A 14,883-nucleotide genomic window follows, 5' to 3' on the forward strand; every position below is an offset into this window, starting at 1 on the left:
TGTCTATATCTGTGGGATTTGGGGAAGTATCTTTGGAAATGGAACCCGGCTGAATGTGACAAGTGAGTATTTTCTCTGCTTTTATTCCAAATTTTACCACAAAATCATCTGGTGTTCAGGGAAATACGATAAAACATTGTCACTTTTTAAACTAATGACGCTGGGTGAACATTTTAATCACAGGATAGAGTTAAATCTGGGTCAAACCCAACTGGGGGATTTTTATTGAACAAATGAGTAAGTGTAAACGATGCAACAAAACCTCACAGAGAATTCAGTCACTCCAAGAAAACGAGCAGTAAAACAGAAAGCATTTTGTGGGGAACTGAGTGAGGAATCATCATGTCTGGCAGAGGAAAAGGAGGCAAAGGGCTGGGTAAAGACAGAGCTAAGTGTGTACAGTACTGTACTGTGTACAGTTCCGGGCACCATATTACAGAAAGGATATTATTAGACTAGAAAGAGTGCAGGAAAGATTTACTAGGATGCTAATGGGGCTTGATGGATTGAGTTATAAGGAGAGGCTGGATAGACTGGGACTTTATTCTCGAGAGCATACGAGGCTGAGGTGATCTTATAGAGGTCTATAAAATAATGAGGGGCACAGGTCAGCTAGACAGTCAATATCATTTTCCAAAGTTGGGGAGTCTAAAACTAGAGGGCATAGATTCAAGGTGAAAGATATACAAAAGGTCCAGGGGGACAATTTCTTCACATAGAGGGTGGTGAGAGTCTGGAACAAGCTGCCAGAAGTAGTAATAGAGGTGGGTACAATTTTGTCTTTTAAAAAACATTCAGACAGCTACATAAGAACATAAGAACATAAGAAATAGGAGCAGGAGTAGGCCATCTAGCCCTTCGAGCCTGCCCCGCCATTCAATAAGATCATGGCTGATCTGTTGTGGCTCAGTTCCACTTTCCCGCCCTCTCCCCATAACCCTTAATCCCCTCTCTTATCAAGAACCCATCAACCCGCTTCTTAAAAATATTTAGCGAGGCAGCCTCCACCACTTCAACGGGCAGAGAATTCCAGAGATTCACCACCCTTTGAGTGAAGAAGTTCCTCCTCAACTCCGTTCTAAACCGCCTCCCCTTTATCTTGAGGCTGTGCCCCCTAGTCCTACTGTCTTTTTTGAGCGGGAAGAGTCTCTCCACCTCTATCCTATCCATCCCATTCATCATCTTATACGTCTCAATGAGATCTCCCCTCATTCTTCTAAACTCTAACGAGTACAAATGGTACATGAGTACCATTTACACAGACAAACAAATATAAAACAAAAATGTGAGTATAAAGGGTGTCACCTCAAAGTCTTACCCAACAGGAAAATATCAGAAAACCTCAGGGTGTGTTGCCGGTGATTCAGATTCCCTGCAGAGATTCAGGGCTGGATTTTGTCGAGTGTGCTATTCCCAATGGCATCACCAAAAGTGTGAGCCACTTCTGTTTGCTCCCCCTCTACCTTTCCCCATTAATTCAAAACTGGAGCGCAGGCAGATGTAGACAGATGTGGCTGTTTAAGGCCAAGGAAGCTTTTTATTGGTGAACCTTGCATCAGCTGATGAAGTTACATCTCCAGGTGGAATATAAAATAACCTCCGCAGTGATGGGGATCAGGGAGAAAGGACAGGGAAGTTGGGAATGGGAAGGGAGGTGCCAGGGATAGCTGGACATCTCAAAACCTTTGAGTTTTTCAGATCAGGGCATTTGATGATTTATTTACTATTTCCCCAAAATAATGTCAGCTGATGCATTTTTCATTGAAACATTTGGGATATTTACAACCTTCGCACTATTTTTTAAGTTGTTGATATGTTTCCTTTAAAGGTGCAAATGTTCCAGTCCTTATCCAGTCTCCGAGTGTGGAACGTGTCACAGAGGGTCAGACTGCACGGTTACAGTGCACCGTGAGGAACGCCACAGTGACACACACTGATGTTCACTGGTACCGGGAGCTACCTGGGAAAGATAGGGAGAGAGTTTTAACACAGGATACAGGGAATAACATAACCCGGGGCCCAGGCTTCACTGAGCAATTCCAGCCTTCCAGACACACCTCCAATAACAGCTTCATTCTGACAATCACCATGGTGCAGCCCAGTGACACTGCCGTCTATTACTGCTCAGTGTGGGGAGATATCAGTGGCAATGGGACACAGCTGAATGTAACCAGTAAGTCCAGTTTACATAACAACCTCCTGAAGTCATCACCACTTGTAACTGTGTGGGAAGTGTGTATGTGAGAAATATCACAAACCCCTGGGGTAAAGGGAACTCATTAGCAAAATAGACTGGGTGATCTCATGCACTTTTATCAAAGAATAAAAATTGTGCATCGCTCCTGATTTCTCAGTCTTCAATCCTTTGACATTTTCTCTGTTTCTGTTTATTTCTAATCTTTCTCCCTCTCCTTTGTTTACTCAGCTTTTTGTCAGAGTGCTGTCTCCAGCTGTTTCTGTTTTATATTCATTCTTGGTGGGCATTACTAGTTAGGGTCCATCCCTAGTTACCCTTCAGAAGGTGGTGATGAAACAACCTCTTGATCTGTTGCAGCCCATGTGGTGTAGGTACATCCACAGTGCTGTCAGGATTGGAAATTCCAGGATTCTGACCCAGTGACAGTGAAGGAACGGTGATATATTTCCAAGTCAGGATGGTGAGTGACTGGGAGAGAAGCCTCCAGGTGATGGTGTTCCCCATGTGCCTGCTGCCCTTGTCCTTTTAGAGTCAAAGTCATCAAGTTGTAGAGTCACAGAGCACAGAAATGGTAGAGGTTATGGGTTTAGAAGGTTCTGTTAAAGGAGCCTTGGTGAGTTGCTGCAGTGCATCTTGTAGATGGTACACACGGCTGTCACTGTGTGTCCATGGTGGTGGGAGTGAATGTTTAATGTGATGGGTGGTGTCCCAATCAAACACATTGGCTTTGTTCTGGATGGAGTCAAGCTTCTTGAGTGTTATTAGAGCTGCAAGGTCACATTGTGTGGGGAAATGTTACCTTCCACATATCAGCCCAAGTCTGAATGTTGTCCAGGTCTTGCTGTGTGCAGGAACAGGCTGCTTCAGTAATGGAGGAGTAATGAATGGTCCAATCATTAATGAACATCCCCACTCCTGACCTTATGATGGAGGGAAGGTGATTGATGAAGCAGCTGAAGATGGTTGGGCCGAGGACACTACCCTGAGGAACTCCTGCAGTGATGTCCTGGAGCTGAGATGATTGAGCTCCAACCATCTTCCTTTGTGCCGGGTATGACTGTGGGTGGAGAGGAAAAGGTGAGGAAAGCAGTGAGCAGGGTGGGATTCAGGGAATTAGAGGTTTCTGGGAATATGATGTAGGACATGAGAAATGAGCAGGGAAGCAATGCAGGCTGCGATCTGGGAGGAGGAATGGGTGAGGTTTGAAGTTTGGCTCACTGCTGGGTAGCAGGAATAGGGAGAGTCTTAGGGATGATGAACATACGTTAGACGAGGCAATAATGTCCACATCCTGGGAAAGACAATTGAGGCTGGGATCTGTAGATGGAGCAGAGCCAAGTGCCAGACCATTTCACCTCCAGAAACAACTGTCTGGCTACCTGTTCAATATGCTACTGTTGATGGAGTTATCAGATTGGCCGATTATGAATGCTTGGCTGAGTTCCAAACTGACTATGGAGCTCGTCAATTAGATTGAATTCACTTGGTTTGAAGCAAAGTGCTTCTATTTATGACAGGCCCTTCGGAAGTTTCAAGAGGTTTCTTTCTCTGTTGTTTTTCAATGCCTGTTTGTGTACTTGAACACAGTTAAGAGATGTTAAAGGGAATAAAACATTACCTATTGACACCACAAATGCCAATATTTATTTGACATTTCTCTGAGGTTTTAAGACGAATGGTATTTTTCTGTGTGTGGAACTTGGCTATCAGACTCTGCTCAGCAAATTGTGTTTTCGTGTGTCATGAAGGCCACCTTGGAGAACGCTTACACGAAGATCTGAGGCCGAATGCCCGTGACCGCTGAAGTGCTCCCGAAAAGGAAGAGAACCGTCTTGCCTGGTGATTGTCGAGCGATGTTCATTCATTTGTTGTCGTAGTGTTTGCATGGTCTCCCCAATGTACCATGCCTCGGGACATCCTTTCCTGCAGCGTATCAGGTAGACAACATTGGCTGAGTTGCAAGTGTATATATCGTGTACCTGGTGGATTGTGTTCTCACGTGAGATGATGGCATCCATGTCGAGCATCCAGCACGTCTTGCAGAGGTTGCTGTGGCAGGGTTGTGTGGTGTCGTGGTCACTGATCTCCTGAAGGCTGGGTAGTTTGCTGCGGACACTTGTCTGTTTGAGGTTGTGCGGTTGTTTGAAGGCAAGAAGTCGGGCTTGCAAAATCTCATGATCTGTCCTGGACCCAAACCACTCGCTGTGTGAATCTGTCTCCACCACACTCTCAGACAGTGTATTCTGGATCCTAACCATTCACTGTGTGAACCTGTCTCCACCACACTCTCAGACAGTGCATTCGGATCTTAACCACTCGCTGTGTGAATCTGTCTCCAACACACTCTCAGACAGTACATTCCAGATCCTAACCACTCCCTGTATAAATCTGTTTCCACCACACTCTCAGACAGTGCATTCCGGATCCCAACCACTCGCTGTGTGAAAATATTTTTCTTAATTTCGCTTTGATAAATTATTTTGATTCCCTGTTGTTCTCAATCCTTTCACAATGGGAGCAGTTTCTCCTGATCTCTCTGTCAGACCTCCAGCGATTTCAAATATGTGTCAAATTTGAAGAAATGAGAAAGGATCTAAAAAGAGTGAATAGAGACAGGCTGTTCTCTGGCAAGGATATGATTGGTAAGTGGGAGGCGTTCAAAGGAGAAATTTTGAGAGTGCGGAGTTTGTATGTTCCTGTCAGGATTAAAGGCAAAGTGAATAAGAATAAGGAACCTTGGTTCTCGAGGGATATTGGAACTCTGATGAAGAAGAGAGAGATGTATGACATGGATCGGCAACAGGGAACAAATAAGATACTCGAGGAGTTTAAAAAATGCAAGAAACTATTTAAGAAGGAAATCAGGAGGGCTAAAAGAAAACGTAAGGGTGCTTTGGCAGTCAAGGTGAAGGGTAATCCTAAGAGCTTCTACAAGTATATTAAGAGCAAAAGGATAGTAAGGGATAAAATTGGTCCTCTTGAAGATCAGAGTGTTCAGCATTGTATGGAACCAAAAGAAATGGGGGAGATGTTAAATGGGTTTTTTGCATCCATATTTACTGAGGAAACTGGCATGGAGTCTACGGAAATAAGGGAAACAAGTAGGGAGGTCATGAAACCTCTACAGATTAAAGGGGAGGAGGTGCTTACTGTCTTGAGGCAAATCAGAGTAGATAAATCCCCAGGATCGGACAGGGTATTCCCTCAGACCTTGAAGGAGACTAGTGTTGAAATTGCAGGGATCTGGCAGATATATTTAAAATGTCGGTGTCCACGGATGAGGTGCCGGATGATTGGAGGATAGCTCATGTTGTTCCATTGTTTAAAAAAGGCTCAAAAAGTAATCCGAGAAATTATAGGCTGGTGAGTTTGACATCAGTAGTGGGAAAATTATTGGAAGGAGTACTAAGAGATAGGATCTACAAATCTGGGATGTGTTCCGCGCAACTTGTGGGCCAAAGGGCCTGTTTGTGCTGGAGTTTTTCTATGCTGTCTGTTCTATGTTCCAATACTTGGACGGACAGGGACTTATGAGGGAAAGTCACCATGGTTTTGTACATGGTAGATCAAGTTTCATCAATCAATTAGAGTTTTTCAAGGAGGTTACCAGGGAAGTGGATGAAAGGAAGGCAGTGGATGTTGTTTACATGGACTTCAGTAAGGCCTTTGACAAGGTCCCGCATGGGAGGTTAGTTCGGAAGGTTCAGTCACTAGGTATACATGGAGAGGCAGTAAATTAGATTCAACATTGGCTCAATGGAAGAAGCCAGCGAGTGGTAGTGGAGGATTGCTTCTCTGAGTGGAGACCTGTGACTAGTGGTGTGCCAGAGGGATCAGTGCTGGGTCAATTGCTGTTTGTCATCTATACCAATGATCTGGATGATAATGTGGTAAATTGGATCAGCAAATTTGCTGATGATACAACGATTGGAGGTGTAGCGGACAGTGAGGAAGGTTTTCAAAGCTTGCAGAGGGATTTAGACCAGCTAGAAAAATGGGATCAAATTGGTTGAGGGATTTAACGCAGACAAGTGTGAGGTATTACACTTTGGAAGAAGAAATCAAGGTAGAACATACAAGGTAAATGGTAGGACACTGAAGAGTGTAGTAGAACAGAGGGATCTGGGAATACAGGTACATAATTCACTAAAAGTGATGTCACAGGTAGATGGGGGTCATAAAGAGAGCTTTTGCTACATTGGCCTTTATAAATCAAAGTATTGAGTATAAGAGTTGGAATGTTGTGGTGAGGTTGTATCAGACATTGGTGAGGCTGAATTTAGAGTATTATGTGCAGTTTTAGTCACCTAATTACAGGAATGACATTAAAAAGAATGAAAGAGTGCAGAGAAGGTTTACAAGGATGTTGCCAGAACTTGAGAAACTGAGTTACAGAGAAAGGTTGAAAAGGTTAGGATTTTATTTCCTGGAGCGTAGAAGAATGAGGGGAGATTTGACAGAGGTGTATAAAATTATAATGGGTATAGATCGAGTGAATGCAAGCAGGCTTTTTCCACTGAGGCTAGGGGAGAAAAAAACTAGAGGACGTGGGTTAAGGGTGAAAGGTTTAGAGGAAATGGGTGAAGGGGGAAAAGTTTAAAGGGAATATTAGGAGGGCATCTTCACACAGAGAGTGGTGGGAGTGTGGAATGAGCTGCCAGTGGTAAATGTGGGGTCACTTTTAAAACTTAAGAAAAACTTGGACAGGTACATGGATGAGGCGGGTGTGGAGGGACATGGTCCAGGTACAGGTCAGTGGGTTGAAGCAGAAAAATGAAGGGCCTCTTTCTGTGCTGCAGTGTCCTATGGTTCTATGGTTCAAATCTCCTCTCCACCTTCTCCCCATGGAAATCAGTCCGAATTTCTACAATCCTTCTCCAAAGCCCAGGAGACTGTGTGCTTTATTAACTGCTCTCTCCACCTGTCCTGTCAGCTTCAATGAATTATACATTCACACACTCAGCTGCCTCTGTTTCTGCGTCCCCTTTAGATTTGTAACCCTTATTTACATTGTCTCTTTATGTTCTTCCCACCGACATGTATCTCCTCACATTTCTCCGTGTCGAACTTTATCTGCCACCTGTCTGCCCACTCTAACATTTTGTCTCTGTCCTATTGAATTTCCAAACGATATTCCTCACAGTTTCCAATGTTCTCATGTTTCAGATCACCCATAAATGTTGAAATTGTGCTCTGTACGCTAAGGTCTCGGTCATTCATGTATCTGAGGAAAAGCAAGATCCCAGCACTCAGCCCTGGGGAACTCCACTACAAATGATGGCTGATCTTGGGCTGCAACTCCATTCGCTGCCTGCTCACCGTACGGCCATAAGACCATCAGATATAGGAGCAGAATTAGGCCACTCGGCCCATCGAGTCTGCTTTCCCATTTAATCATGGCTGATAGGATTTTTATCCACATTCTCCGGCCTTCTCCTCATAATTCCAGATCCCCTTACTGATCAAAAACCTGTCTATTTCTGTCTTAAAGACACTCAATGACCTGGACTCCACAACCCTGTGTGGCAATGAGTTCCACAGATTCCCCACTCTCTGGCTGAAGAAATTCCTTCTCATCTCAGTTTTAAAGGAGTGTTCCTTCACTCTGAGGTTGTGCCCTCGAGTTCCAGTCTCTCCCACCAGTAGAAACATCCTCACAACGTCCACTCTATCTGGGCCTTTTTTAATTACACCGACCTTTAGATAGCATCAGCATCCTTTTGTTATATTTTAGACAGACAATGTAGGTTCCAAATCAATACTAACTTCAGCACATTGTCGATGGAAGAAATGTACCTAACTTCAAGTTTAATTCCTGGGGTTGAAATTGCAGAGGTGCGTCTGCCAACTCCAGTTAAACCCCGTCTCTCTGTCACCGTATCTCTGAATTCCCCGACAGAGCAAAATCTCTCTATTCCAGCCTTAAATGTATTTAACAATGGAGCATCCACATCCCTCTGGGTGCAGCACTGGAGAGATGGTTGCTGAGTGAGTGAGGTTTGGTGAGTGTGGACAGGCAGGGGAAGGCGGATCATTCCTCATCCTCCCAACTTCACACAAACATAAGAACATAAGAATATCAGAATAAGTAGCAGGAGTAGGCCACCTAGCCCTTCGAGCCTGCCCCGCCATTCAATAAGATCATGGCTGATCTGTCGTGGCTCAGTTCCACCTTCCCGCCCTCACCCCATAACCCTTAATCCCCTCTCTATCAAAAACCCATCAACCCGTGTCTTCAAAATATTTAGCGAGGCAGCCTCCACCACTTCAACGGGCAGAGAATTCCAGAGATTCACCACCCTTTGAGTGAAGAAGTTCCTCCTCAACTCCATTCAAAACCGCCCCCCCTAATAGTGAGGCTGTGCCCCCTAGTCCTACTGTCCTTTCTGAGCGGGAAGAGCCTCTCCACCTCTATCCTATCCATCCCATTCATCATCTTATATGTCTCAATGAGGTCTCCCCTCATTCTTCTGAACTCTAACGAGTACAAGCCTAGTTTATTCAGCCTCTCCTCATAGTTCAACCCCCTCAACTCCGGTATCAGCCAAGTAAACCTCCTCTGCACTCCCTCCAAGACCAAAATATCCTTGCGTAAGTGCGGCGACCAAAACTGCACACAGTACTCCAGCTGCGGCCTCACCAGTGCTCTATACAGCTGCAGCAAGACCTCCCTACTTTTATATTCAATCCCCCTCGCTATGAAGGCCAGCATCCCATTCGCCTTCCTGACCACCTGCTGCACCTGCAGGCTGGATTTTTGCGACTCATGCACAAGGACCCCTCGCTAAAGACGCGGGTTGATGGGTTTTTGATAAGTGAGGGGATTAAGGGTTATGGGGAGAGGGCGGGAAAGTGGAAATGAGCCACGACAGATCAGCCATGATCCTATTGAATGGCGGGGCAGGCTCGAAGGGCTAGATGGCCTACTCCTGCTCCTATTTCTTATGTTCTTATGTCCCTCTGCACCGTCGCATGCTGCAGTTTTTTGCCATGTAAGTAATAGTCCTTCCTACCATTATTCCTACCAAAGTGGACAACTTCACACTTGCCAACATTAAATTCCATTTGCCAGTTCCTGGCTCATTCGCCCAGCGTATCCAGATCCTTCTGCAGACTTTCCACACCCTCCGCGCAATTTGCCGTTCCACCAACCTTGGTGTCATCAGCAAATTTCGACACCATACACTCGGTTCCCTCCTCCAGATCATCTATATAAATGGTAAATAGCTGTGGTCCCAGCACCGACCCCTGGGGCACTCCACTAGTCACCAACCGCCAATCCGAATAGCACCCATTGACCCCCACTCTCTGCCTCCTATTTGACAGCCAATCCCCTATCCACGCTAACACCCTACCCCCAACTCCATGCCCCCTGACCTTCTGTAATAACCTCTTGTGCGGCACTTTATCAAACGCCTTCTGAAAATCAAGAAACACCACATCCACCGGCTCTCCTCTATCCACCACCCTAGACACATCCTCATAGAACTCCAATAAATTTGTCAGACATGACTTCCCCTTAATGAAACCGTGCGGTGTCTGCTTGATCAAACAATTCTCCTCAAGATGCCTTGCTATTTTCTCCTTGATCACGGATTCTGACATTTTACTTACAACAGATGTTAAACAAACCAGCCTATATTTCCCTGCCTTTTGCCTGCCACCCTTCTTAAACAACGGTGTAACATTAGCCGTTTTCCAATCTTCCGTCACTTCCCCGGAATCCAGCGATGTTTGGAAAACAATCACCAAGGCATCCACTATAACCTCCGCCATTTCTTTCAGAACCCTTGGATGCATTCCATCCGGTCCTGGGGACTTCTCCACAATCAGTCCCTCCAGTCTTTTGAGCACTGCCTCTCAAGTAACAAAAATGTCATTCAGGCCCTCCACTCCTACCATCTTTCCATCGCTAACACCCGGCAAATTATTCACGTCCTCAAGCGTTTGGAAGTTCTGGGATTGTTTTGAATGTTTCCCTGCGATTCTTTGGTATTGGTGCAAACTGCCATTGGATCAGGGGTCTCTGACCTGCTGTACGACTGATCTTTGGACTTGTTTCAGATCCATAAAAAAAGGCAACAATGATAGTGGAAGGAGCCATTCTGTGGCACTGGCCTTTCATTCCAGGCTGTTAACTTGCCACGTATCAAAGGGACAATTTTACCTGAATGTAATCAGAAGAAACTGACAGAAACAGGTTCTGTCTGATTTTATTTCCATTCCGGTCGATGTACATTATTCAAACTGAAGCTGTAGTGTGTGTAACATTCTGATGTTTTACAGAAGAATCATGCGACAATAATCCCTGGATTTCAGATCCCGTTGTGTTCAGCCTGGCTATCATTCTGTCCTTGGTTGTCTTGTTCTGCGTTGCTCCGCTCACAGGTTATCTTGTGAGAAAGAGGTTCTGTTCAGCAAGGAACTCCACACCAAGGTAAATATGATTCGTCTTGTGTCTGTTGCTGTAACTGGACAGGGGCACTATTTTATAACTTGCTGCTTTTAGTGAGGAGTAACTTTTCCCTTGTAGTGTACAGTTCACGGGGAGTGACCTGCTACTGATGAGAGCCACACATGTCCAGATACTCAACTGCTGCCAGTCATCTCCAACTGTCACAGCATCACACTGACTCCAGCACTGACCAACAGGCACCTAACTGCTGCTGAGAGTCAGGAAGGTTTGAACATTTAAAGTACGAAACATCACCCTCAGGATATAAGTGCTGGATAATTCCCCACCAAGCCCACCTAATGAACTCGATCAGAGCGCTGGTTTCATGCCTGTGTCTCGCTCGCTGCACAGTCACTCATGATGCTCAGACCAAGTGAGAACAGTTCGAATGGACACTCTGTGTAAGCAGCCTACTTCAGCCATTACCCTCCCCACAAGGAAACAATCCAATCATATTTACCCATCCTGATCAAGCTTCCCAGCATGCCTTCTGATTTTGGTCAAATTCTTTGTGTTATTGCTAGAGCAAGTTCTGTTTATTTAGGGAATGAATCGATCGATCTTGTTCATCCGTGAAATCTTCCATAAAAAACTCAGATGGGAAATCCATGTTGAAAAATCTAAACTGCATCTCCACCCAGAGTGTGAATATTACAGCGCTGTTCTGTGGTAAAGCCTCAATGAAGCTAATGTGTGGCATTTCTTTAGGGTTCCTGATGGAGACCAGAACCCTGTGTCCGCAACAGTGGATAGTAAGTAAACTAATTCAATCATTATTGCAAAGTTTGGCAGGAATTACTCTCAATCCCAGATGTCCCTTTGATGTTGATAGTTTTGTGATGTAATTAACTTGCTAATGATTTGACCAATTCATTGTCTGACTGACAGAATTTCCTGTTAAAGGTTGTAAATCTACATCCTACAGAATGAAGATGGCAGGAGGCTGCCCCCAGCCTTGTCGCTGCACTGTGAAACACCCCCTCAGTCTGGCAATGCTGCAGCCAGTGGCTCCAAAGAGATAGAAACTTCCAGAAAGGAACAGCCTCCTCTGTGTCACCAGCATGTAGTGATCATGCCTTTGTAGATGGAGCACATTGTCCGTTCACAGAGGGATTCCTCGGGATAGAGAAGGTTCAGATCTGACCCAGTAAAGAGTTTAAAGATGGTGAGGTTTTGATCGAAAGAAAATCTATTCCCTCTGGTGAACGGATCAGTAACCAGCGATCATCGATTTCAAATCACTGGGTAAAGATCTAGAGGGCAGATGGGGAGAAATGAGAGTTGTCGGGATGTGGAATACTCGAGCTGGGAATGTGGTGGAAGCTGATTCCAGAAATAATGGGAAAAGAGAGTTGGACAAGTGCTGGAGGATGAGAAATTCCAGGATTGTGAATAAAAAGCAGGAATGTGGGATGAAGCACAATGGCTCTATTAATGAGCTAGTACAGGCTGAATGGGGCGAATGGCCTCCTCTTGTTGTGTGAGATTCTGATTTGGATGATGAGTTTTTGAAGACAGTGCAGCTGATGGAGAATAATCCCCATCTCCCCCATTAGCTTCACTCTGAGAAAACTGCCCAAGGTGACACGGGCATTTTTCAATCGCTCTCATTCCAAGTTTAAAAAGCTCCATCTTTCCGTGGATCTATTCGGAAGTAACATCGTTGTGTTTCCTTTTAGATCAAACCCAGCGCAGCAAACGAGGAGCAGCTTCTTCTGCCTTGGTAAGGAAATGTCGTCCAGCTGTTGTGTTTTACTGTATTTTTCATACTTCAGCTTTGCAAACTGCTTCCAAAATAGGCAGTACATTGTACTCCACAGGAGAACCATCCATATTACTGTAAGAATGACAAATCATTGCAGTGTTACAGACAGGAGAGTGAGAACAACCTGCACTGAGTTCCCCACACCACCTGTCTGTCAGCAGAAGCACTTTTCAATTCTTTTTGAAGAATGTGGCGGCATCTTTTCCAAATCCTTGGGTTTGTGTGAACCAATTTCCGAAGAAACTGCAGGAAACTCGAGTTATCATTAACTCCGAAAGTTAACTTCAACCTGGGGAGGAATGTTCCCATTCCACCACATACACACCCCCTCACACACACACACCCCTTTAGAATTCCCCTCACACTCCCCTTCACACACACACACCCACATACACTCACATACAACTTCATCAGACCCACACACAAACCCCCACTTACACCCTCACACACACATCCTCTCACACACACCCTCAAACACAGCCTCACACACACTCTACGCTCACACCCATGCACCCCCTCACATAAACAACCCACTCACACACACACACATAAGCACCCTCACTCCAGTCCAACGCCGGCAACTCCACATGATAGGTAAGATGGGTATAGAGGGATTGGGCTAAACAAAGACAATTGGGACTAGTTCAGTGGTAAAAACTGGGTAGTATGGACAAGTTAAGGCAAAGGGCTTGATTCCATGCTGCAAACTACTGTGACTCAATGACACACACACACACACACACACCATCATGCAGAGACACCCCCCTCACTCATGAGGAACTATTGGGAATAGGTTGGTCAGATTCTCCTGTACTCTGTCCTTCTCCTGGCTGCTGCCTGACCTCTGCTTCTCTCGAGGAACTCCATTCCGACCCACAATGCACCCTCAGTATAGGGAAGGCTCTCCCTCCCGTTGTATCAAAGTGAGAATTGGAGATGTGTGAAAGAGAGATGAGATTGCTTTCACGGGATGTGGGTGTCGCTGGTTAGGCCAGCATTAATGAATGGCAGGACACTGGAGGCTCAGAGGGACAGATGGATTTTTTTTTAGAATCCTTAACGTTAGTTGTTGTTGAATATTTGACTTCTTTGAAAACTTCAAAAATTGGTTCAAAAATCTCAATTTTTCAAATAATAGTTCCGATAAAGAAAACCATTCATCTCAATTTATGCATCAAAAACATCCCCAGATCCTCCATTGTTGCATCTCTTGGTTTCTTGAATGTTTCCAAGATTTTCTCTCTATATTCTATCGAGCAGTTATTAACTTTTTGACCACTTTAAGATCGAATTCAATGATCTATTGGCTTTATTGCTTGTTGCACACGTCAAAAGGAAGAATCTCTGAACTTCAGCCGTAGTTATTTCAGTCCCTGTCAGAGTAAGCGTTGTCTGTTCCTCCCTCTGCACAGTCCTTTATATTCCAGCTGCTCAAAATGCCCCCTTACAGATTTTATCCCATTTATCTGATCTGAACTGCCTCTTCCAAACCCGTTGCATTTCCTAGTTTTATGACCTCGGCGAATTTGACCAGTTTTGCGTTCCTGAATTCAGCTCATTGATGTAAATTGGAGTTGGTTGTGGTCGCAATGCCCACATTGAGTTCCGTGGTGAGCGCTCTTGCCCCGAGTCATGAAGTTCCACGTTCAAGTCCCACCCAGGAGTTAACGCACACGATTCATTCCTGACACTTTGTACCAAAGCAGTTTGTTGGAGGTGCTGCTTTTCAGATGTGGTATTCAGGTGGGATGCAAAAGATCCCACGACCTTGTCTTGGAAGAATAAGGAGTGCTGTCGCTGGTGTCCTGACCCTCAATAACCATCACGCAAAAAAACAGATTATTTGGTTATCACATTACTGTATGCAAATTGCCGGCCTCATTTCCTACAACAATTTGACTACAAATCAAAAATACTTCATCGCCGTTTTGGTGGTTGTAGGGCTGCTATATAAATGAAAATCTGCCTAACTATCCATCTCCCAAAACTAGAGCTTTTCCAACGATCAGCCCTTGCTCCAACTTCCAAAAACAAAAAGTAAGCGCCACATCCATCCAATGTCTTTTCTCCAGAAATCGATCATCACAAACCTCGAAATAAAATGAATTCCATTTCACTTAGGGAAGTGGATGGCAGTAATTTAAACCATGCATCCATAGCCAGTGAGATCTCTTAAATCATGATCACAGCAGCGACTTAAGTTTGGCGGGGTGGGAGGAGGAGGAGAGACACAAACGTGTCGGCGCTTTCACTCGGATAGCAAGTTCCACTGTAAATAAATCAGGTTCTGGAAATACTATAAGTAGACGTTGGCTCGGCTACAAACAAAGATCAAATTAAAGTCTGGCCAGCTATGTTTAAGAAGTGTGATCACCAAAACATCAACTACACACAAAACAAGGGTTTATTCCCATTCTGGTTAACTGGGATTTAAAGTGTGCTCCTGTTACCCACAAGAACACTCCA

The 14,883-nt window shown here is 44.8% G+C and overlaps 1 protein-coding gene across 1 annotated transcript in view; it reads left to right on the forward strand.

Moving 5' to 3' along the window:
• The window catches only part of LOC145350493 (uncharacterized), a 72,672-nt gene that overhangs the window by 38,882 nt on the left and 18,907 nt on the right, over positions 1 to 14,883 (forward strand). Inside the window, exon 6 of the mRNA XM_080199693.1 lies at positions 1,829 to 2,173. Within this exon, the coding sequence (XP_080055819.1) occupies positions 1,829 to 2,173 (345 nt within the window). The remainder of the gene's footprint in view (positions 1 to 1,828; positions 2,174 to 14,883) is intronic.

This window comes from Carcharhinus amblyrhynchos, chromosome 12 (assembly GCF_965287045.1).
Source record: "Carcharhinus amblyrhynchos chromosome 12, sCarAmb.v2.hapA, whole genome shotgun sequence".
NCBI classification, from domain to species: Eukaryota; Metazoa; Chordata; class Chondrichthyes; order Carcharhiniformes; family Carcharhinidae; genus Carcharhinus; species Carcharhinus amblyrhynchos.